This window comes from Coregonus clupeaformis, unplaced genomic scaffold (genome assembly GCF_020615455.1).
Source record: "Coregonus clupeaformis isolate EN_2021a unplaced genomic scaffold, ASM2061545v1 scaf0064, whole genome shotgun sequence".
Taxonomy (NCBI): Eukaryota; Metazoa; Chordata; class Actinopteri; order Salmoniformes; family Salmonidae; genus Coregonus; species Coregonus clupeaformis.
In genome coordinates this window covers 280,347-305,315 of record NW_025533519.1, presented here as the reverse complement: position 1 = coordinate 305,315, position 24,969 = coordinate 280,347, and the positions used below count along the sequence as shown (strand labels likewise).

The 24,969-nt window shown below is 45.9% G+C and overlaps 1 protein-coding gene across 1 annotated transcript in view; it reads right to left on the bottom strand.

Moving 5' to 3' along the window:
• Nucleotides 1-23,446, bottom strand: part of LOC121556567 (gasdermin-E-like) — a 53,377-nt gene extending 29,931 nt beyond the window's left edge. Inside the window, exons 1-6 of the mRNA XM_041870440.1 lie at nt 23,224-23,446; nt 21,569-21,821; nt 18,636-18,840; nt 18,083-18,257; nt 16,997-17,117; nt 9,063-9,190 (exon numbers count right to left, since the gene is read on the bottom strand). Of these exons, the coding sequence (XP_041726374.1) occupies nt 9,063-9,190; nt 16,997-17,117; nt 18,083-18,257; nt 18,636-18,840; nt 21,569-21,791 (852 nt within the window). The 5' untranslated portion in view covers nt 21,792-21,821; nt 23,224-23,446. The remainder of the gene's footprint in view (nt 1-9,062; nt 9,191-16,996; nt 17,118-18,082; nt 18,258-18,635; nt 18,841-21,568; nt 21,822-23,223) is intronic.
• Nucleotides 23,447-24,969: the final 1,523 nt, after the last annotated feature.

Sequence of the window (24,969 nt, the reverse complement as noted above, 5' to 3'; positions counted from 1 at the left end):
GCCCTATAGTAGTAGTAGCAGCCCTATTGTAGTAGTAGCCCTATAGTAGTAGTAGCCCTATAGTAGTAGCAGCCCTATAGTAGCAGTAGCCCTATAGTAGTAGCAGCCCTATAGTAGTAGCAGCCCTATAGTAGTAGTAGCCCTATAGTAGTAGCAGCCCTATAGTAGTAGCAGCCCTATAGTAGTAGCAGCCCTATAGTAGTAGCAGCGCTATAGTAGTAGCAGCCCTATAGTAGTAGCAGCCCTATAGTAGTAGCAGCCCTATAGTAGTAGTAGCCCTATAGTAGTAGCCCTATAGTAGCAGTAGCCCTATAGTAGTAGCCCTATAGTAGTAGCAGCCCTATAGTAGTAGTAGCAGCGCTATAGTAGTAGCAGCCCTATAGTAGTAGCAGCCCTATAGTAGTAGCAGCCCTATAGTAGTAGTAGCAGCCCTATAGCAGTAGTAGCCCTATAGTAGTAGCAGCCCTATAGTAGTAGCAGCCCTATAGTAGTAGCAGCCCCTATAGTAGTAGCAGCCCCTATAGTAGTAGCAGCGCTATAGTAGTAGCAGCCCCTATAGTAGTAGTAGCCCCTATAGTAGTAGTAGCCCTATAGTAGCAGTAGCCCTATAGTAGCAGTAGCCCTATAGTAGTAGCAGCCCTATAGTAGTAGCAGCCCTATAGTAGTAGCAGCCCTATAGTAGTAGCAGCCCTATAGTAGTAGTAGCAGCCCTATAGTAGTAGTAGCCCTATAGTAGTAGTAGCAGCCCTATAGTAGCAGTAGCCCTATAGTAGCAGTAGCCCTATAGTAGTAGTAGCAGCCCTATAGTAGTAGCAGCCCTATAGTAGTAGTAGCAGCCCTATAGTAGTATTAGCAGCCCTATAGTAGTAGCAGCCCTATAGTAGTAGTAGCCCTATAGTAGTAGCAGCCCTATAGTAGCAGTAGCCCTATAGTAGTAGTAGCAGCCCTATTGTAGTAGTAGCCCTATAGTAGTAGCAGCCCTATAGTAGTAGCAGCCCTATAGTAGTAGCAGCCCTATAGTAGTAGTAGCCCTATAGTAGTAGCAGCCCTATAGTAGTAGCAGCCCTATAGTAGTAGCAGCCCCTATAGTAGTAGCAGCCCCTATAGTAGTAGCAGCCCCTATAGTAGTAGTAGCCCTATAGTAGTAGCAGCCCTATAGTAGTAGTAGCCCTATAGTAGTAGCCCTATAGTAGCAGTAGCCCCTATAGTAGCAGTAGCCCTATAGTAGCAGCCCTATAGTAGTAGCAGCCCCTATAGTAGTAGCAGCCCTATAGTAGTAGTAGCAGCCCTATAGTAGTAGTAGCCCTATAGTAGTAGCAGCCCCTATAGTAGTAGCAGCCCTATAGTAGTAGCAGCCCTATAGCAGTAGTAGCCCTATAGTAGTAGCAGCCCTATAGTAAAAGCAGCCCTATAGTAGTAGCAGCCCTATAGTAGTAGCAGCCCTATAGTAGTAGCAGCGCTATAGTAGTAGCAGCCCTATAGTAGTAGTAGCCCTATAGTAGTAGTAGCCCTATAGTAGTAGCAGCCCTATAGTAGTAGCAGCCCTATAGTAGTAGCAGCCCTATAGTAGTAGCAGCCCTATAGTAGTAGCAGCCCTATAGTAGTAGCAGCCCTATAGTAGTAGCAGCCCTATAGTAGTAGTAGCCCTATAGTAGCAGTAGCCCTATAGTAGCAGTAGCCCTATAGTAGTAGCAGCCCTATAGTAGTAGCAGCCCTATAGTAGTAGCAGCCCTATAGTAGTAGTAGCCCTATAGTAGCAGTAGCCCTATAGTAGCAGTAGCCCTATAGTAGTAGCAGCCCTATAGTAGTAGCAGCCCTATAGTAGTAGCAGCCCTATAGTAGTAGCAGCCCTATAGTAGTAGTAGCAGCCCTATAGTAGTAGCAGCCCTATAGTAGTAGCAGCCCTATAGTAGCAGTAGCCCCTATAGTAGCAGTAGCCCTATAGTAGTAGTAGCAGCCCTATAGTAGTAGCAGCCCTATAGTAGTAGTAGCAGCCCTATAGTAGTAGCAGCCCCTATAGTAGTAGTAGCAGCCCCTATAGTAGTAGTAGCGCCCTATAGTAGTAGCAGCCCTATAGTAGTAGTAGCCCATAGTAGTAGTAGCCCTATAGGCCCTATAGTAGTAGCAGCCCCTATTGTAGTAGTAGCCCTATAGTAGTAGCAGCCCTATAGTAGTAGCAGCCCTATAGTAGTAGCAGCCCTATAGTAGTAGTAGCCCTATAGTAGTAGCAGCCCTATAGTAGTAGCAGCCCTATAGTAGTAGCAGCCCTATAGTAGTAGCAGCCCTATAGTAGTAACAGCCCTATAGTAGTAGTAGCCCTATAGTAGTAGCAGCCCTATAGTAGTAGTAGCCCTATAGTAGTAGTAGCCCTATAGTAGCAGTAGCCCTATAGTAGCAGTAGCCCTATAGTAGTAGCAGCCCTATAGTAGTAGCAGCCCTATAGTAGTAGCAGCCCTATAGTAGTAGTAGCAGCCCTATAGTAGTAGTAGCCCTATAGTAGTAGCAGCCCTATAGTAGTAGCAGCCCTATAGTAGCAGTAGCCCTATAGTAGCAGTAGCCCTATAGTAGTAGCAGCCCTATAGTAGCAGTAGCCCTATAGTAGCAGTAGCCCTATAGTAGTAGCAGCCCTATAGTAGTAGTAGCCCTATAGTAGTAGCAGCCCTATAGTAGCAGTAGCCCTATAGTAGTAGCAGCCCTATAGTAGTAGCAGCCCTATAGTAGTAGTAGCAGCCCTATAGTAGTAGTAGCAGCCCTATAGTAGTAGCAGCCCTATAGTAGTAGCAGCCCTATAGTAGTAGTAGCCCGATAGTAGTAGCAGCCCTATAGTAGCAGTAGCCCTATAGTAGTAGCAGCCCTATAGTAGTAGCAGCCCTATAGTAGTAGTAGCAGCCCTATAGTAGTAGTAGCAGCCCTATAGTAGTAGCAGCCCTATAGTAGTAGCAGCCCTATAGTAGTAGCAGCCCTATAGTAGCAGTAGCCCTATAGTAGTAGTAGCAGCCCTATAGTAGTAGTAGCCCTATAGTAGTAGTAGCAGCCCTATAGTAGCAGTAGCCCTATAGTAGCAGTAGCCCTATAGTAGTAGTAGCAGCCCTATAGTAGTAGCAGCCCTATAGTAGTAGTAGCAGCCCTATAGTAGTAGTAGCAGCCCTATAGTAGTAGCAGCCCTATAGTAGTAGTAGCAGCCCTATAGTAGTAGTAGTAGCCCTATAGTAGTAGCAGCCCTATAGTAGTAGCAGCCCTATAGTAGTAGCAGCCCTATAGTAGCAGTAGCCCTATAGTAGTAGCAGCCCTATAGTAGTAGCAGCCCTATAGTAGTAGCAGCCCTATAGTAGTAGCAGCCCTATAGTAGCAGTAGCCCTATAGTAGTAGTAGCAGCCCTATAGTAGTAGTAGTAGCCCTATAGTAGTAGCAGCCCTATAGTAGTAGCAGCCCTATAGTAGTAGCAGCCCTATAGTAGTAGTAGCAGCCCTATAGTAGTAGTAGCCCTATAGTAGTAGCAGCCCTATAGTAGTAGTAGCAGCCCTATAGTAGTAGTAGCAGCCCTATAGTAGTAGTAGCAGCCCTATAGTAGTAGTAGTAGCCCTATAGTAGTAGCAGCCCTATAGTATAGCAGCCCTATAGTAGTAGCAGCCCAATAGTAGTAGTAGCATCCCTATAGTAGTAGTAGTAGCCCTATAGTAGCAGTAGCCCTATAGTAGCAGTAGCCCTATAGTAGTAGCAGCCCTATAGTAGTAGCAGCCCTATAGTAGTAGCAGCCCTATAGTAGTAGTAGCCCTATAGTAGTAGTAGCCCTATAGTAGTAGCAGCCCTATAGTAGTAGTAGCCCTATAGTAGTAGCCCTATAGTAGTAGTAGCAGCCCTATAGTAGCAGTAGCCCTATAGTAGCAGTAGCCCTATAGTAGCAGTAGCCCTATAGTAGCAGTAGCCCTATAGTAGCAGTAGCCCTATAGTAGTAGCAGCCCTATAGTAGTAGCAGCCCTATAGTAGTAGCAGCCCTATAGTAGTAGCAGCCCTATAGTAGTAGCAGCCCTATAGTAGTAGTAGCCCTATAGTAGTAGCAGCCCTATAGTAGCAGTAAACCTATAGTAGTAGTAGCAGCCCTATAGTAGCAGTAGCCCTATAGTAGCAGTAGCCCTATAGTAGCAGTAGCCCTATAGTAGCAGTAGCCCTATAGTAGTAGCAGCCCTATAGTAGTAGCAGCCCTATAGTAGTAGCAGCCCTATAGTAGTAGTAGCCCTATAGTAGTAGCAGCCCTATAGTAGTAGCAGCCCTATAGTAGTAGCAGCCCTATAGTAGTAGCAGCCCTATAGTAGTAGCAGCCCTATAGTAGCAGTAGCCCTATAGTAGTAGTAGCAGCCCTATAGTAGTAGTAGCAGCCCTATAGTAGTAGTAGCAGCCCTATAGTAGTAGTAGCAGCCCTATAGTAGTAGCAGCCCTATAGTAGTAGCAGCCCTATAGTAGTAGCAGCCCTATAGTAGTAGCAGCCCTATAGTAGTAGCAGTAGCCCTATAGTAGTAGCAGCCCTATAGTAGTAGCCCTATAGTAGTAGCAGTAGCCCTATAGTAGTAGCAGCCCTATAGTAGTAGCAGCCCTATAGTAGTAGCAGCCCTATAGTAGTAGTAGCCCTATAGTAGTAGCAGCCCTATAGTAGTAGCAGCCCTATAGTAGTAGCAGCCCTATAGTAGTAGCAGCCCTATAGTAGTAGCAGCCCTATAGTAGCAGTAGCCCTATAGTAGTAGTAGCAGCCCTATAGTAGTAGTAGCAACCCTATAGTAGTAGTAGCAGCCCTATAGTAGTAGTAGTAGCCCTATAGTAGTAGCAGCCCTATAGTAGTAGCAGCCCTATAGTAGTAGCAGCCCTATAGTAGTAGCAGCCCTATAGTAGTAGCAGCCCTATAGTAGTAGTAGCCCTATAGTAGTAGTAGCCCTATAGTAGTAGCCCTATAGTAGCAGCCCTATAGTAGTAGCAGCCCTATAGTAGTAGCAGCCCTATAGTAGTAGTAGCCCTATAGTAGTAGCAGCCCTATAGTAGTAGCAGCCCTATAGTAGTAGCAGCCCTATAGTAGGCCTAGCGGTAATTCTATTATATTACATCAAACACAACATTACAGTTGAAACTTAATTTGGTCAAAGAAAATGGCTCAACAGAATTAAACCTTCACACAAGTGTTGAAAAGGCCTATATTTTGCAGCAATTACCAATAAAGGTGAGTGCCATTGGAGATCTTTAGTTAACTACTCTGTCTCAATTAAGGGCAGACAACATAACAAACCAATTATATGAAATATGCATGCAACGCCTATATGCCCTATATGCCTATGGATTAAGAACCAATTAAAACGTTAAAACAGAGATGAAATGGCTCTGTTATTTTTTACATGACAGGGTTTGGTCCTGGAAAAGAAGTCAGATTGTTCTATTGAAGAATAAACAAGTGGGCGGGATGGTCAAGATGTTAAGATTGGAAACAATGGTGGAGGAACTAACCAGGGAGGGATTAAGCTAAAAAAGGCGTGTACTATGAGCAATAATGAAACTGTATATAAACTGAGAACTGAGGGTTGGAGAGTTAGTTGCTCTGCAGACCAGCTCGGCTCTATTGCTTGTGCAATAAAGTATATCTTGATTCTACAAAAACTCTGGAAGTACTTAATTTTTTTATGAGGATAAGGACAATTTTCCACAACATAATTGCCGACCACGAAGGGACTGGAAAAAGGGATCAGACGGGTATTGAGCCATCCGGAGGAGGCTGAACGAACCACACAAAACACAGTGGCCACTGTAAAAGAGTTAAGCAGAGTTCTTACTTTTTAGCATAGACATTTTTGTGGTTCGGATCAGCATGTATCGGAGGTCTCTCCAGAATTACGGGCTAAATTTAGGAAAAAAGTGCAGAGTTTTTGTTGGAAAGAGACAAAAAGCATGCATGTATGTTAACATAAGTAAAGTCATGCGGATAATGCTCTAGTGTGTTGAGGAAGTGTATCACTAGGGGGCAGCATGGGTAGGCAAAAATCCTGTGGATACCACTCTAGGTGTATTAAGGAAATATAGTACTAGAGGGCTGAACGGACAGGTACCTATGGATACCGCTCTAGGTGTATTAAGGAAATATCATTTACATTTACGTCATTTAGCAGACGCTCTTATCCAGAGCGACTTACAGTTAGTGAATACATTTTTTTTATTTTTATACTGGCCCCCCATGGGAAACGAACCCACAACCCTGGCGTTGCAAATGCCATGCTCTATCAACTGAGCTACATCCCTGCCGGCCATTCCCTCCCCTACCCTACCCTGGACGACGCTGGGCCAATTGTGCGCCGCCCATGAGTCTCCTGGTCGCGGCCGGCTGCGACAGAGCCTGGATTCGAACCAGGATCTCTAGTAGCACAGTTAGCACTGCGATGCAGTGCCTTAGACCACTGCGCCACTCAGGAGTAGTACTTGTGGGCTGAACGGACAGGTACCTGTGGATACCGCTTCGGAGAACTAAGAAAGTAGAACTCCAGAGGACTGAACGGGCGGGGTAGACTCTGTGGATACCGCCTTAGTATATTGCTAAAGGTCTGAAAGGGCAGAATAGATTATGTGGATACCGCCTTAGTGTGTAATACTAGGGGTCTGAAAGGGCAGAATAAATTGAACTGTGGATACCGCTCAACAAAATGAAACAAAACACTGAATATTTAAAGAACTGGTTTAGATGATTAAATACAGTGAGGGAAACAAGTATTTGACCCCCTGCTGATTTTGTATGTTTGCCCAATGACAAAGAAATGATCAGTCTATAATTTTAATGGTAGGTTTATTTGAACAGTGAGAGACAGAATAACAACAAAAAAATCCAGAAAAACGCATGTCAAAAATGTTATAAATTGATTTGCATTTTAATGAGGGAAATAAGTATTTGAGCCCCTCTCAATCAGAAAGATTTCTGGCTCCCAGGTGTCTTTTATACAGGTAACGAGCTGAGATTAGGAGCACACTCTTAAAGGGAGTGTTCATAATCTCAGTTTGTTACCTGTATAAAAGACACCTGTCCACAGAAGCAATCAATCAGATTCCAAACTCTCCACCATGGCCAAGACCAAAGAGCTCTCCAAGGATGTCAGGGACAAGATTGTAGACCTACACAAGGCTGGAATGGGCTACAAGACCATCAAGAAGCAGCTTGGTGAGAAGGTGACAACAGTTGGTGCGATTATTCGCAAATGGAAGAAACACAAAAGACCTGTCAATCTCCCTCGGCCTGGTGCTCCATGCAAGATCTCACCTCGTGGAGTTGCAATGATCATGAGAACCGTGAGGAATCAGCCCAGAACTACACGGGAGGATTTTGTCAATGATCTCAAGGCAGCTGGGACCATAGTCACCAAGAAAACAATTGGTAACACACTACGCCGTGAAGGACTGAAATCCTGCAGCGCCCGCAAGGTCCCCCTGCTCAAGAAAGCACGTATACATGCCCGTCTGAAGTTTGCCAATGAACATCTGAATGATTCAGATGAGAACTGGGTGAAAGTGTTGTGGTCAGATGAGACCAAAATGGAGCTCTTTGGCATCAACTCAACTCGCCATGTTTGGAGAAGGAGTAATGCTGCCTCTGACCCCAAGAACACCATCCCCACCGTCAAACATGGAGGTGGAAATATTATGCTTTGGGTGTGTTTTTCTGCTAAGGGGACAGGACAACTTCACCGCATCAAAGGGACGATGGATGGGGCCATGTACAGTCAAATCTTGGGTTACAACCTCCTTCCCTCAACCAGGGCATTGAAAATGGGTCGTGGATGGGTATTCTAGCATGACAATGACCCAAAACACACGGCCAAGGCAACAAAGGAGTGGCTCAAGAGGAAGCACATTAAGGTCCTGGAGTGGCCTAGCCAGTCTCCAGACCTTAATCCCATAGAAAATCTTTGGAGGGAGCTGAAGGTTCGAGTTGCCAAACATCAGCCTCGAAACCTTAATGACTTGGAGAAGATCTGCAAAGAGGAGTGGAACAAAATCCCTCCTGAGATGTGTGCAAACCTGGTGGCCAACTACAAGAAACGTCTGACCTCTGTGATTGCCAACAAGGGTTTTGCCACCAAGTACTAAGTCATGTTTTGCAGAGGGGTCAAATACTTATTTCCCTCATTAAAATGCAAATTAACTTATAACATTTTTGACATTCGTTTTTCTGGATTTTTTTGTTGTTATTCTGTCTCTCACTGTTCAAATAAACCTACCATTAAAATTATAGACTGATCATTTCTTTGTCAGTGGGCAAACGTACAAAATCAGCAGGGGATCAAATACTTTTTTCCCTCACTGTAGGCATGCAATAATAATGATATACAATAATAATAATAAAACAAATGATAATACGAAAATAAATAAATACAAGTTCGAAAATTGCATCAAACCTTTATAGCGAGTTGCACACAGTCCATTTGGCTGTGCCAACATTCTTCTCATATTTGTCCTCTACAATATTAAAACTTGTCCCCACGGAGGACATTCCCCTTGTCGGCTTCTTTTCACTACACTCTTTCTCCTCTAACTTTCGTTTTAATTAAATGAAAAAGATCTCAATCTTCACAAATAACAGTAGCCAAGGCCAAGGCTCCTTTTACTCTCTCTCTAGCTCTCCTCAGCAGCAGGGGCACGTTGTCAGTTTCAGCTGGACATAAGCTATACGTTTTATTGAGTTGCAATCGGAGCAGATAACAAGAGGACGGGTCCAGTCAGGTCCAGTCGGTAAATCAATTTTAATTGCACATACCCGAGAACCGAGGCAATTAGATCTGACCCAGATCCGAGACAAAAGTCAGAATTTTGGACGGGGACCTGAGTGGGTTCGGGTCTGGGTCCTAAATTCGGACTTTTGTCTCGGATCTGAGTTGGATCTAATTGCCACGGTTCTCGGGTATGTGCTGGACCCGTCCTCTTGTTATCTGTTCCAATTGCAACTCAATGAAACGTATAGCTTATGTCCAGCTGAAACTGAAAACGTGCCCCTGCTGCGGTCGGATCTCAGATCTGTTGGACCCGTGAAGACCTCTACCACTCACCACACTCTCCAGCACACTGACTGCCTCTCCATCCTCCATGGTTGTCTTGAGGAGCTGGAGCAGAGAGGAGCGTTTGGCCGCTGGCAGGACTGACAGCAGCCGGAAATGACTACTCAGTTTCTCCAGTTCTGTCAACACACAAACAACACAGAGACCATTTTGAACATTCCATTCAGTAGACTACATGTTGACCACTAGACAGGAGACATTAGCCTCCACTGGCATTATTACATTTCTTCAGATTTAGGGGGCTGTTGGCATCAAAGTCACACACCAGGTCCATAATTCCATCCTCTTCAAACTCATAATTTGACCTAACCTTTTCAAAGCCCCCATTGTTGCGGATGAGGCACAGCTCTGTGGACAAGAGCAGACAACAGCCATAACCAGTCACACACAGACAGATACAGTGGCTGTACTAAATACACTGAGGAACATAGAAGCTGGCGGTGTACTTTACCATGGTACTGTTGTGGAAATTCTTACACAGGGACACTCAAAGTCAATCTTAAATAAATCATCCATTATTGTCAGCGCGCTGGAGAGGTTTCAACAAACTTAATGAACCATAGTGAATGTCAGTCAGAAGCTCTGCTCGGGCAGTCCAAGCAGATGTCTTATACAGTTGAAGTCGGAAGTTTACATACACTTAGGTTGGAGTCATTAAAACTTGTTTTTCAACCACTCCACACATTTTTTGTTAACAAACTATAGTTTTGGCAAGTCGGTCAGGACATCTACATCTACGGTCCTCTGTAGCTCAGCTGGTAGAGCACGGCGCTTGTAACGCCAAGGTGGTGGGTTCGATCCCGGGACCACCCATACACAAAATTTTTTTATGACTGTAAGTCGCTTTGGATAAAAGCGTCTGCTAAATGGTATATATATATATATATATATATATATATATATCTACTTTGTGCATGACACAAGTAATTTTAACAACAATTGTTTACAGACAGATTATATAATTGTCACAGATTCTGCCGAGGCTGCTCCTCCTCCTGGTTCGGGCAGGCTTCGGCGTTCGTCGTCCCCGGAGTACTAGCTGCCACCGTTGAATGTTTCTATGTTTGATTGCTTTTGTCTGTCTTTTACACCTGTGTCCGTTTGTGTCTGATTACGTGTCCTATAAGTTGCCTGTTTTGTATTGGTTAGGTTGTGTGTTGTTTTTCGCCTGTCCGTAGTGCTGCGTGTTTTTGTATCTGTTTCGTTGTTTAGTGTAATACGCATAGTTTGCGTATTGCTCGCCTCTGTTTTGTTTTGAGGCCATTTACTGTATCTTTGCCTAGTGGTTTCACAGTAAACTTTGTTGGACTAAGCTTCGGTGTCCTGCGCCTGACTCCCACACCACATACACCTCAGCCTTGACAGAACAACACACCAGTATGGAGTCAGCAGGAGCAGTGGCGGCACCCAAGTCGCTGGAGGATCGGATCAGCGACCAAGACATCATGATCCGGCAACTTGGGGCCGCCATGAACGAGGTGTCCAACACTCTGCGCCGGTTGGTTACGGGAGAGGTGCCCACGCCTTCTCACACCATCCCATCACCAACGGCCAGTCCTCCTCTCTCAGCACCGGAACCCAGTGGCATTCGGCTCTCGCTCCCGAGGGCATATGATGGTTCTGCAGCCGGGTGTCAGGGGTTCCTCCTGCAGGTGGAACTCTACCTGGCCACCATACACCCAGCGCCCTCGGGATACGAGAGAGTCTCCGCCCTCATCTCCTGTCTATCCGGCAAGGCGTTGGAGTGGGCCAACGCCGAATGGAGGGGAATAGACGCCGCTACCATCACCTACGCAGAGTTCTCCCGCCGCTTCAGGGCTGTCTTCGATCATCCACCTGAGGGGAAGGCGGCGGGGGAGCGTCTGTTCCACCTCCGACAGGGGAAGAGGAGCGCACAGGAGTTCGCCCTGGAGTTCCGGACTCTAGCGGCGGATGCGGGGTGGAATGAGAGGGCCCTCATCGACCATTACCGGTGTAGCCTACGAGACGACGTTCGTCGTGAGCTGGCCTGCAGGGACACCAACCTATCCTTCGACCAGTTGGTGGACATCTCCATCCGTCTCGACACCCTGCTGGCTACCCGCGGGACGTCCCCGAGTGGGGGTCGTCCATTCCACCCTCCAGCACCTCCGAGCCGATTCCCATGGAGCTCGGAGGTGCTGGCGCTAGAGAGAGGAGGAGAGAGAACCCGAGGGGGGGCCATCCCCTGCACCAACTGTGGCCGTGGAGGACACACCGCGGCCAGGTGCTGGGGAGGGTCTCCCTGGGAGAGGGGACAACAGGTCACGCACTGGGGAGTCATTTCAGGTGAGTAGGCGCCCCACTTACCCAGAGCTCTCTGTTGGACACATGTGTATACCTGTGAGATTTCCACAGGTGGCACCTCATTCCCAGCATAAGGCGCTAGTAGATTCAGGCGCAGCTGGGAATTTTGTTGATCGTGCATTTTGTTATAGGTTAGGAATTCCCCTTCGGCCGGTAGAAGCCCCCTTTCCTGTTCATGCCCTAGACAGCCGGCCGTTGGGGTCGGGGTTGATCAGAGAAGTCACAGCACCACTTAAGATGACGACGCAGGGGGGTCATGAGGAGATCATTCAGTTTTATCTGATTGACTCTCCTGCGTATCCCGTGGTGCTGGGGCTTCCCTGGTTAAGCGCCCATGATCCTACCATTGCGTGGCAACAGAGGGCTCTTATGGAGTGGTCTGCCCAGTGTGTAGGGAGATGTCTAGGGGTTTCCTTAGGGGCGACCTCGGTAGAGAGTCCGAACCAAGTGCCCGCAATGCGCATTCCCCCTGAATATGAGGATTTAGCACTGGTGTTCAGCAAAACGAGGGCAACACGGCTACCACCTCATAGACAGGGGGATTGTGCGATAGATCTCCAAACAGGAGCGGCACTTCCGCGGAGCCGTGTGTATCCCCTGTCTCAAGAGGAGACAGAGGCTATGGAGACTTACATAGCCGAGTCCTTGGCACAGGGATACATACGGTCCTCCACTTCCTCGGTTTCCTCGAGTTTCTTCTTTGTGAAGAAGAAGGACGGGGGTTTGCGCCCGTGTATTGATTACCATAGTCTCAATCAGATCACGGTTAAGTACAGTTACCCTCTTCCACTGATTGCGACTATGACAGAATCATTACGCGGAGCGCGGTTCTTCACAAAGTTGGATCTCAGGAGCGCGTACAATCTGGTGCGCATTAGGGAGGGGGATGAATGGAAAACAGCATTTAGCACCACCTCGGGTCATTACGAGTATCTCGTCATGCCATACGGGTTAATGAATGCTCCTTCAGTCTTCCAATCCTTTGTTGACGAGATTTTCCGGGACATGCATGGGCAGGGTGTGGTAGTATACATCGACGACATCCTAGTGTACTCTTCTACACGAGCCGAGCATGTAGCCCTGGTGCGCCGAGTGTTGAGGAGACTGTTGGAGCATGACTTGTATGTCAAGGCAGAAAAATGCTTGTTCTTCCAGGAGTCAGTCTCCTTTTTGGGTTATCGGTTGTCCGCGTCTGGTGTGAAGATAGAGGTTGACCGTGTGTCGGCCGTGCGTAATTGGCAAACTCCAACCACTGTAAAAGAGGTGCAGCAGTTTTTGGGTTTTGCTAATTACTACCGGAGGTTTATCCGGGGCTTTGGACAGGTTGCAGCTCCCATTACGTCCCTGCTAAAGGGGGGTCCGGTTCGTTTGCAGTGGTCAGCTGAGGTGGACAGGGCATTTGTCAAACTGAAGAACCTGTTCACCTCGGCTCCGGTGCTGGCGCATCCGGATCCCTCTTTACCATTCCAAGTAGAGGTAGACGCGTCCGAGGCCGGTATTGGGGCAGTCCTGTCACAACGGTCCGGCACGCCACCTAAGCTCCGCCCCTGTGCGTTCTATTCCAAGAAGCTCAGCTCGGCGGAGCGTAATTATGACGTAGGGGACAGGGAGCTGTTAGCTGTAGTCCAGGCCCTAAAGGTGTGGAGGCATTGGCTTAAGGGGGGCTCAACACCCTTTCCTCATTCTGACTGATCACCGTAACCTGGAGTACATCCGGGCAGCTAGGAGATTGAACCCTCGTCAGGCTAGGTGGAACATGTTCCTGACCCGGTTTGTTTTTAAGATCACATACATCCCAGGGTCCCAGAACGGTAAGGCAGACGCCCTGTCCCGGCGGTATGACACAGAGGAGAGGTCCATTGAGCCTACTCCCATACTGCCGGAGTCTTGTCTGGTGGCTCCGGTGGTGTGGGAGGTCGATGCGGAGATCGAGCGGGCACTGCGTACCGACCCTACTCCCCCCGAGTATCCTGTGGGGCGGACGTACGTTCCGCTCGAGGTTCGTGATCGCCTTATTTATTGGGCTCATACATCACCCTCCTCTGGACATCCAGGTATTGGCCGGACAGTGCACTGCCTTAGCGTGAAATACTGGTGGCCAACGTTAGCTAAGGATGTGAGGGTTTATGTCTCCTCCTGCTCGGTGTGCGCCCAGTGTAAGGTGCCTAGACATTTGCCCAGGGGAAAGTTACATCCCCTGCCCGTTCCACAACGACCATGGTCCCACCTCTCGGTGGATTTTGTGACCGACCTACCCCCCTCCCAGGGGAAAACCACAATTTTGGTCGTTGTGGATCGGTTTTCCAAGGCCTGTCGTCTCCTCCCAATGCCGGGTCTCCCTACTGCCCTACAGACCGCTGAGGCCCTATTTACCCACGTGTTCCGGCACTATGGGGTCTCCGAGGATATTGTGTCTGACCGAGGTCCCCAGTTCACCTCCAGAGTCTGGGGGGCGTTCATGGAACGCTTGGGGGTCTCGGTGAGCCTTACCTCGGGGTACCACCCAGAGAGCAATGGGCAAGTTGAACGAGTCAACCAGGATGTGGGTAGGTTTCTGAGGTCCTATTGCCAGGGCCGGCCGGAGGAGTGGTCTAGGTATATCCCCTGGGCAGAGATGGCCCAGAACTCTCTCCGCCACTCCTCCACCAATTTAACACCTTTCCAGTGTGTTTTAGGTTATCAGCCGGTCCTGGCACCATGGCACGAGAGCCAGATCGAGGCCCCTGCGGTGGATGAGTGGATTCGGCGCTCGGAGGAGACGTGGGACGCTGCCCATGTCCATCTGCAGCGGGCCATCCGTCAACAAAAGGAGAGCGCCGATCGCCACCGCAGTGAGGGACCGGTATACGCACCGGGAGATCGAGTCTGGCTCTCGACTCGAAACCTGCCCCTCCGCCTGCCCTGCCGGAAGCTGGGTCGGCGGTTTGTGGGGCCCTTTAAAGTCCTGAGAAGATTGAACGAGGTGTGTTACAGGTTACAGCAGCCTATTGAGTACAAGAATATTAACCCCTTGTTCCATGTGTCTCTTCTCAGGCCGGTGGTAGCTGGCCCACTCCAAGAACATGAGATAGGAGAGACCCCTCCGCCCCCTTTGGACATCGAGGGGGCCCCGGCGTACAGGGTCCGGACCATCTTGGACTCGAGGCGCCGGATGAGTGGTCTCCAGTATCTCGTGGAGTGGGAGGGGTACGATCCGGAGGAACGGTGCTGGGTGCCTAGGAGGGACATCCTAGTTCCATCCCTCCTGACGGAGTTCCACCGTGGGCATCCCACGCGCCCGGGTCCGCGTCCTCCTGGCCGTCCCCGAGGCCGGGGTCGGCGCACGGCTGGAGCCGCGCGTCAAGGGGGGTGGGTACTGTCACGGATTCTGCCGAGGCTGCTCCTCCTCCTGGTTCGGGCAGGCTTCGGCGTTCGTCGTCCCCGGAGTACTAGCTGCCACCGTTGAATGTTTCCATGTTTGATTGCTTTTGTCTGTCTTTTACACCTGTGTCCGTTTGTGTCTGATTACGTGTCCTATAAGTTGCCTGTTTTGTATTGGTTAGGTTGTGTGTTGTTTTTCGCCTGTCCGTAGTGCTGCGTGTTTTTGTATCTGTTTCGTTGTTTAGTGTAATACGCATAGTTTGCGTATTGCTCGCCTCTGTTTTGTTTTGAGGCCATTTACTGTATCTTTGCCTAGTGGTTTCACAGTAAACTTTGTTGGACTAAGCTTCGGTGTCCTGCGCCTGACTCCCACACCACATACACCTCAGCCTTGACAATAATTCACTGTATCACAATTCCAGTGGGTCAGATGTTTACATACACTAAGTTGACTGTGCCTTTAAACAGCTTGGAAAATTCCAGAAAATGATGTCATGGTTTAGAAGCTTCTGATAGGCTAATTGACATCGTTTGAGTCAATTGGAGGTGTACCTGTGGATGTATTTCAAGGCCTACCTTCAAACTCAGTGCCTCTTTGCTTGACATCATGGGAAAATCAAAAGAAAAATCAGCCAAGACCTCAGAATTTTTTTTGTAGACCTCCACAAGTCTGGTTCATCCTTGGGAGCAATTTCCAAACACCTGAAGGTACCACGTTCATCTGTACAAACAGTAGTACGCAAGTATAAAAACCGTGGGACCACGCAGCCGTCATACCACTCAGGACGGAGACGCGTTCTGTCTCCTAGAGATGAACGTACTTTGGTGAGAAAAGTGCAAATCAAAGGACCTTGTGAAGATGCTGGAGGAAACAGGTACAAAAGTATCTATATCCACAGTAAAACGAGTCCTATATCGACATAACCTGAAAGGCCGCTCAGCAAGGAAGAAGCCACTGCTCCAAAACCGCCATAAAAAAGCCAGACTATGGTTTGCAACTGCACATGGGGACAAAGATCGTACTTTTTGGAGAAATATCCTCTGGTCTGATTAAACAAAAATAGAACTGTTTGGCCATAATGACCATCGTTATGTTTGGAGGAAAAAGGTGGTGGCTTGCAAGCCGAAGAACACCATCCCAACCATGAAGCACGGGGGTGGCAGCATCATGCTGTGGGGGGGCTTTGCTGCAGGAGGGACTGGTGCACTTCACAAAATAGATGGCATCATGAGGAAGGAAAATTATGTGGATATATTGAAGCAACATCTCAAGACATCAGTCAGGAAGTTAAAGCTTGGTCGCAAATGGGTCTTCCAAATGGACAATGACCCCAAGCATACTTCCAAAGTTGTGGCAAAATGGCTTAAGGACAACAAAGTCAAGGTATTGGAGTGGCCATCACAAAGCCCTGACCTCAATCCTATAGAAAATGTGTGGGCAGAACTGGAAAGGCGTGTGCGCGCAAGGAGGCCTACAAACCTGACTCAGTTACACCAGCTCTGTCAGGAGGAATGGGACAAAATTCACCCAACTTATTGTGGGGAGCTTGTGGAAGGCTACCCAAAATGTTTGACCCAAGTTAAACAATTCAAAGGCAATGCTACCAAATACTAATTGAGTGTATGTAAACTTCTGACCCACTGGGAATGTGATGAAAAATATAAAAGCTGAAATAAATAATTCTCTCTACTATTATTCTGACATTTCACATTCTTAAAATAAGGTGGTGATCCTAACTGACCTAAGACAAGGAATTTTTACTAGGATTAAATGTCAGGAATTGTGGAAAAACTGAGTTTAAATGTATTTGGCTAAGGTGTATGTAAACTTCCGACTTCAACTGTATATGGCTATACACAGACAAGTTATATATGCATGATCTAGCATAATTAATTAATCATAACTGTTTTGTTTCATTCGTGTGACCAACCAATACTGGTTCATAACATGTGACACACCAATATCTCACGAGGGTTCTTCTCTCTAAGCTGAGACCTTGAAACAGAGATATATTTCGTTCTCAAAACAAGGTCTGGGCATACTGCCAAATTACAGATACTGATAAGTGAGGATTCGTCCGATCAGTCACTTGCATGAACACAGAAATTGGTTATTAGAACAGCACGTGAATAGAACATAGATATGTATAGAATCGAAAAGCACCAACATTAACATTTCCATCACAGTATTTAACCATGCAGCTATACCTGGCACATTGATAAACCATACACTTCCTCACCAAACTGTCCATTGCATTTGACGAAGAGTTCAATCAGACTGTAGGCCATGACAGTATTTGCAGGAGTACCCAGTGACACATCACTATCTGTCTGAGTACTGCCGCTCTGCTTCATAGAGGCCTGTGGAGAAAATGTCAAATCAGTCAGAGACGTTTGGTGCACAGACGACCCAGATTCTAACCCAGACAGTCACCTCTACTACACCATTACATTTTCAGGAAGTGGTTCTAATGACAAAAAACTATTTGGTGCCTTTTGAGAAGTGTAACTTACTCTGGTCAGATGAGACTAAAAGTGAGCTTTTTGGCCATCAAGGAAAACGCTATGTCTGGCGCAAACCCAACACCTCTCATCACCGTGAGAACACCATCCCCACAGTGAAGCATGGTGCTGGCAGCATCATGCTGTGGGGATGTTTTTCCTCGGCAGGGACTGGGAAACTGGTCAGAATTGAAGGAATGATGGATGGCGCTAAATACAGGGAAATTCTTGAGGGAACCCCGTTTCAGTCTTCCAGAGATTTGAGACTGGGACGGAGGTTCACCTTCCAGCAGGACAAATACCCTAAGCATACTGCTAAAGCAACACTTGAGTGGTTTAAGGGAAAAACATTTAAATGTCTTGGAATGACCTAGTCAAAGCCCAGACCTCAATCCAATTGAAAATCTGTGGTATGACTTAAAGAGCTGGAGAAGTTTTGCCTTGAAGAATGGGCAAAAATCCCAGTGACTAGTTGTGCCAAGCTTATAGAGACATACCAAGAGACTTGCAAAAGGTGGCTCTACAAAGTATTGACTTTGGGGGGGTGAATAGTTATGCACGCTCAAGTTCAGTTTTTTAGTTTTATTTCTTGTTTGTTTCACAATTTTTTTTATTTTGCATCTTCAAAGTGGTAGACATGTGTAAATCAAATAATGATACAAACCCCCAAAAAATCAATTTTAATTCCAGGTTGTAAGGCAACAAAATAGGAAAAATGCCAAGGGGGGTGAATACTTTCGCAAGCCACTGAATATGAAGTTTTTTTTTCCACTCATGAAAATATAATTCATTTCAGTAGAACGCTTGTTAATCTTTCCTCCTACCTTCCCTCTCAGGGCCACACAGGTGCTCACGTTGGCTCCTACATTGCCGTGCATCCGGACATTGTTTGTGACCGGGCAAGGTAGTGACGTCATAATCCTCTCCGTCAAGACGCCTAACACTGCCCTTGGATTCACACGGGTCTGCTTGATCACAGGATGGGACATGTCCAGAACTCTGCAGGAGGGACCCATTATACAGTACGTCAGATTTCATAGAAATCTGGAAACACTGGAAATCTACTTTAAAATTCAAAAAATGTATGTACCAATCATAGATTGGCACTTTAAACTAAGCTAATAGGGAAAACAGTGAGGATGTATTTTAAGTATTAGGAAGTTGCGAAACCAGTACAGTTCCAATTCTTTGTTATCTGAAAGAACTTCAACCTGAAATTGTAATTTTTACACAAAATATACCTGCCTGACGTCATTGCAACCAGTTTTGCCCGCTGGTCTTGGGTCTAAATATTGACTCCTTGGGAAGGTGAACTGTATGATGTATTATGACTGTATATGACTGTATTGAACATACGTCCAGTATAGGGTAACTCACCTGTCTTTTGAGTAGTTATATAACTCCTTCACATCAACCTTCTCTTTGTTCAGGCTGCCAAGGGACAGCTTCTGTTTGGTGAACCATTTCCCTCCCACGGTAAGTTTGAAATCAGCCACCTTTGCCTGCACGTTTCCGTCTGCGTTCATTTCTTTCTTGTCACCAAATGTCCCACTGTAGTCCACAAAGTCACACTCCTTGACAGCTGAAGGAACGTTCAACATTAGAATGGAATCCTCTATGCTATTATACCACAGCATATACACAATACACTACGTTTACAAAAGTATGTGGACAACCTTTCAAATTAGTGGATTTGGCTATTTCAGCCACACCCGTTGCTGACAGGTGTATAAAACCGAGCACACAGCCATGCAATCTCCATAGAAAAATATTGGCAGTAGAATGGAGCTGGGAGCTTCATGAAATGGGTTTCCATGGCCGAGCAGCCACACACAAGCCTAAGATCACCATGCGCAATGCAAAGCGTTGGCTGGAGTGGTGTAAAGCTCACCGCCATTGGACTATGGAGCAATGGAAACACCTTCTTTGGAGTGATGAATCACGCTTCACCATCTGGCAGTCCGAAGGACGAATCTGGGTTTGGTGGATGCCAGGAGAACACTACCTGCCCCAATGCAGAGTGCCAACTGTAAAGTTAGGTGGAGGTGGAATAATGGTCTGGGGCTGTTTTTCACGGTTCAGGCTAGGCCCCTTAGTTCCAGTGAAGGGAAATCTTAACACTACAGCATACAATGACATTCTAGATGATTCTGTGCTTCCAACTTTGTGGCAACAGTTTGGGGAAGGCCCTTTCCTGTTTCAGCATGACAATGCCCCTGTGCACAAAGCGAGGTCCATAAAGAAATGGTTTGTCGAGATACAGTGGGGAAAAAAAGTATTTAGTCAGCCACCAATTGTGCAAGTTCTCCCACTTAAAAAGATGAGAGAGGCCTGTAATTTTCATCATAGGTACATGTCAACTATGACAGACAAATTGAGAAAAGAATTCCAGAAAATCACATTGTAGGATTTTTAATGAATTTATTTGCAAATTATGGTGGAAAATAAGTATTTGGTCAATAACTAAAGTTTCTCAATACTTTGTTATATACCCTTTGTTGGCAATGACACAGGTCAAACGTTTTCTGTAAGTCTTCACAAGGTTTTCACACACTGTTGCTGGTATTTTGGCCCATTCCTCCGTGCAGATCTCCTCTAGAGCAGTGATGTTTTTGGGCTGTCGCTGGGCAACACGGACTTTCAACTCCCTCCAAAGATTTTCTATGGGATTGAGATCTGGAGACTGGCTAGGCCACTCCAGGACCTTGAAATGCTTCTTACGAAGCCACTCCTTCGTTGCCCGGGCGGTGTGTTTGGGATCATTGTCATGATGAAAGACCCAGCCACGTTTCATCTTCAATGCCCTTGCTGATGGAAGGAGGTTTTCACTCAAAATCTGATGATACATGGCCCCATTCATTCTTTCCTTTACACGGATGGTTCGTCCTGGTCCCTTTGCAGAAAAACAGCCGCAAAGCATGATGTTTCCACCCCCATGCTTCACAGTAGGTATGGTGTTCTTTGGATGCAACTCAGCATTCTTTGTCCTCCAAACACGACGAGTTGAGTTTTTACCAAAAAGTTCTATTTTGGTTTCATCTGACCATATGACATCCTCTTCTGGATCATCCAAATGCACTCTAGCAAACTGCAGATGGGCCTGGACATGTACTGGCTTAAGCAGGGGGACAGGTCTTGCACTGCAGGATTTGAGTCCCTGGCGGCGTAGTGTGTTACTGATGGTAGGCTTTGTTTCTTTGGTCCCAGCTCTCTGCAGGTCATTCACTAGGTCCCCCCGTGTAGTTCTGGGATTTTTGCTCACTGTTCTTGTGATCATTTTGACCCCACGGGGTGAGATCTTGCGTGGAGCCCCAGATCGAGGGAGATTATCAGTGGTCTTGTATGTCTTCCATTTCCTAATAATTGCTCCCACAGCTGATTTCTTCAAACCAAGCTGCTTACCTATTGCAGATTCAGTCTTCCCAGCCTGGTGCAGGTCTACAATTTTGTTTCTGCTGTCCTTTAACAGCTCTTTGGTCTTGGCCATAGTGGAGTTTGGAGTGTGACTGTTTGAGGTTGTGGACAGGTGTCTTTTATACTGATAACAAGTTCAAACAGGTGCCATTAATACAGGTAACGAGTGGAGGACAGAGGAGCCTCTTAAAGAAGACGTTACAGGTCTCTGAGAGCCAGAAATCTTGCTTGTTTGTAGGTGACCAAATACTTATTTTCCACCATAATTTGCAAATAAATTCATAAAAAATCCTACAATGTGATTTTCTGGATTTTTTTTCCTCATTTTGTCTGTCATAGTTGACGTGTACCAATGATGACATTTACAGGCCTCTCTCATCTTTTTAAGTGGGAGAACTTGCACAATTGGTGGCTGACTAAATACTTTTTTTCCCCACTGTATGTGTTAGAACTTGACACAGAGTCCTGACCTCAATCCCATCGAACACCTTTGGGATGAATTGGAACGCCGACTACGAGCCAGGCCTAATCGCCCAACATCAGTGCCCGACCTCACTAATACTCTTGTGGCTGAATGGAAGTCCCCGCAGCAATGTTCCAACATCTAGTGGAAAGTCTTCCCAGAAGAGTGGAGGCTGGTATAGCAGCAAAGGGGGGGTCCAACTCCATATTAATGCACAAGATTTTGGAATGAGACGTTCGACGAGCAGGATGTCCACGTACTTTTGGGCATGTAGTGCATCTATAACAGCCACATCCACAACCTGATCATTTTCATAATTTATTCAGAAAGGAAAGAGTAGGATAAATAATGAAAATCAATGGTCAGATATTTGAGAACAACAACAACAACAACCCATAGTTATTCTTCACTAATGGGCTGCTCTGGTGCTTACTTGGGCTTAAAGGTGCGTCTCCAGGCTCTCTTGGCTTCAGGACATCACTGAGCGTAAAGCCAGGGGACTGGTATTTGGGTTCCTGCCAGAAGCATCTGTGCCTGGTCTTGACAATGAGTGATCGGAGATTCAGTTTGTCTGTGTCATTCAGACTGGACACCGGGATCAGGCGTCCATCATGATCTGTGTCCTTCACGAAGGCTTTTGTGGCTTTGGAAAACATCTGAGAGATTGTGGTGGATCGTGTTTCTGGCTGCAGCAGATGACAAAGACACAAATGAAAAATACTTTTAATAAACAAAACTAGGATGAACACATGAACACTCATTCAATACAACAGCTTCTGAGGAGCATTCTAAATACATTTCACACGTGAAAGATGGCAAGACACTCAATAATGCAAACACAATCCAGTGAAAAAGAGTATCAGAACAGAGTAGCATTGCTTTTGACAAGACAGGAAACAGGATATAAAGACAAACAGGATATAATTTCTGTCAAAAACATTGGTTGTGTATCATTCAAGGCTATCAGTAGCATGCTGTATATTTTTCTTACTTAATCTTTATATTGCAAAAATCAGCAAGAGCTTCAATTCTAGGTTCTCACCGCTTCTTCCTCTGGGTCCATATGACACTGACAGATTTTAAAGATACAATATGTTATTAAGAATGACATACTAGAATGTTTCAAATGCAGGGTGCAGGGAATTGGTCATACATTTTGATGTCCTTGGTACATGCCAAATTACCGGGAATTATAATCTGGTTTGTACGTAAACTATGTAAAGAGCCCTGTACAAATTTAAAGGGGAATGCCACCACTTTTATACCTCATATTCATAATAAAATGTTCCTAACAGATCATTTGCTGATTATCTGACTCCTAAATGAGGATTTCAGGTCAGGATCTTTTCAAATTAGAAATATGTTTAAGACAACAGAGATCAACAGAAAGCCAACAACCTAACATTCACTACTAATTCAAGTTTTCTGTAAAGCCAAATACTCTTACACCAAGGGTATGAAATAAACAATCAAATGAAACTAAAATAACACCTCTTACCCTGGACTTTGAGAGTTGAAAATAGTTTGATCTTGATCCAAATAAGCAATGAACAGATACTGTACTATTAGATAAGATGCAAGGTAACGTGTTTTAATTTGACATATCTACCAAATGTGGTTGAAAATGTCAGTCCAACTTCTGTTACTAACGAATTCAGAAAGTTGACCCCCATGCTTTGTGCTTACCACAGACGTGTAGCCTACCACTTGAAACAGCCTAAATCTGTGGTTATGCATGTGCGACCACACCCATACACAGAAATCTAGGAGAACCCTTTTTGGTTTCAGGTAGAACCATTTTGGGTTCCATGTAGAACCTTCTGTGGAAAGGGTTCTACATGGAACCCAAAACCGTTCTACTGGGAACCAAAAGGGTTCTAACTGGAACCAACAAGGGTTCTTCAAAGGGTTCTCCTATGAGGACTTTTAGGTTCTAGATAGCACCTTTTTCTGTGCATGGCTGTGCTTCCGACATTCTATTATCAATGATGTCACACCTGTCCGACGCATATATGTATCCAAAGCATAACCTCAAAGAGCAGTATTTCATTATAGTATTTAATAACCTGCAATAGCTTCAATAGTTACCAGGTTTTCACAGTTTCTTCCTCCAGGTCCTAGAGATTCTGACAATTATTGACTTCAATCGCTGTGTAACATCATGGGTAACTCTGGGCATCGCCTTTCAGTTGAAAACAATTTAATTTCCGCTCTTTTAGTACTTTAAACCAGCACAGCAGGTTTCACCGATCATAGTGTGTGTTTATAAAGATGTTACTTTCCTTTTTAAACATCCTCTCCCCATATATAAGAGGGTAGCTTTCTTATATTTTGAGTCGCTAAGTAACCCTTTCACTTCCTCTTCCTCTTTCTTCAGTCTGCCAAAGGACGACTCGAGTGTGGAGGCGTGTTGAGTCCCAGAATTAAAGTTTAAATCCACTGCATCTGTCGCCAATTGTGTCCTCACATCTACGCTGGCTTCTCTGCTGTCACAAAATGTCCCACTGTAGTCCACAATGTCAGTCTCTTTGACAAGTGAGGGAAAGTTCAACATTAGCATGGACTCTATTATGCCACAAAACACATATATGTAACAGCCACGTCCATGACATGATCATGTTCATAATCGATTCATACATAGAGTAGCATGAATAATAAAATCAAAGATCTTTCACAACAACTTTCACACAACAGCCTACTGCGGTGAAGAGAACATACAGGTTGTATAAATCAGCAAGTTTAAATACATGTGTGTAGCCTAGAGCATTTCTGTGTTAAATGATGGGCTGCTCTGGTGTTTACCTGGGGTTAAGGGTGTGTCTCCGGTGAGCACATTACTGAGTGTAGTCAGTCGGCACGCATTTGTTTTGTTTTTTTCCAGAAAAAGAATGTCCGTGGCAGGCGTTTGGAACCAGTGAGAGAGGGGTCAGTTTGCCTGAGTTGTTCAGAGAGGGCACAGGTATCAGGTTGCCATCAAGATCCATGTTCTTCACTAAGTGATGTGTCACTGAGGCAAACGTAGGCAAGTCCACAGGAGACAAGGAGACAGATGAGGAGATGGTCGAGAATGGTGTCTCAGGCTACAACAGATAAACCGAAAAAACAGACAAAATAAAAAATGAGTCTAAACAAGCCTTCTCAATATAGCATTGAACCTAGTGTAAACTACATTTTACAAAAAGCTATCCAAAGCATGCATTTCATATCTCTGTTGAAGCAATCTGCAAGAGCATCAATACAGACCAGCTTCTCACCGTTTCTTCCTCCAGGTCCTTGGGACTCAGTCAGTGGTCAATCTCTGAGGGGGATGTGTCAGTCGCAAGCCTATTGGAGGGGTGTCTTTGCCACACCCACTTCTCACAATTACACAGGAGCTGCATTCCAAATGCCTCCACAGTTTGTTTGCAAATTTTTGCAAATATATTGAAAATGAAATACAGAAATATCTCATTTACATAAGTATTCACACTCCTGAGTCAATACTTTGTAGAATCACCTTTGGCAGCAATTACAGCTTTGAGTTGTCTTGGGTATGTCTGTATCAGCTTTTCACATCTGAATTTGGGGATTTTCTACCCATTCTTCCTTGCAGATTTTCTCAAGCTCTGTTAAATTAGATGGGGAGTGGTGGTGAACAGCAATCTTCCCGTCTTTCCACAGATTTTCAACGGTATTCAAGTCTGGGCTTTGGCTGGGCCACTCAAGGACTTTCACATTCTTGCTCTGAAGCCATTCCAGCGTTGCTTTGGCTGTATGCTTGGGATCATTGTCCTGTTGGAACGTAAATCTTCACCCCAGTCTAAGGTCGTTTGCACTCTGAAGCAGGTTCTCATC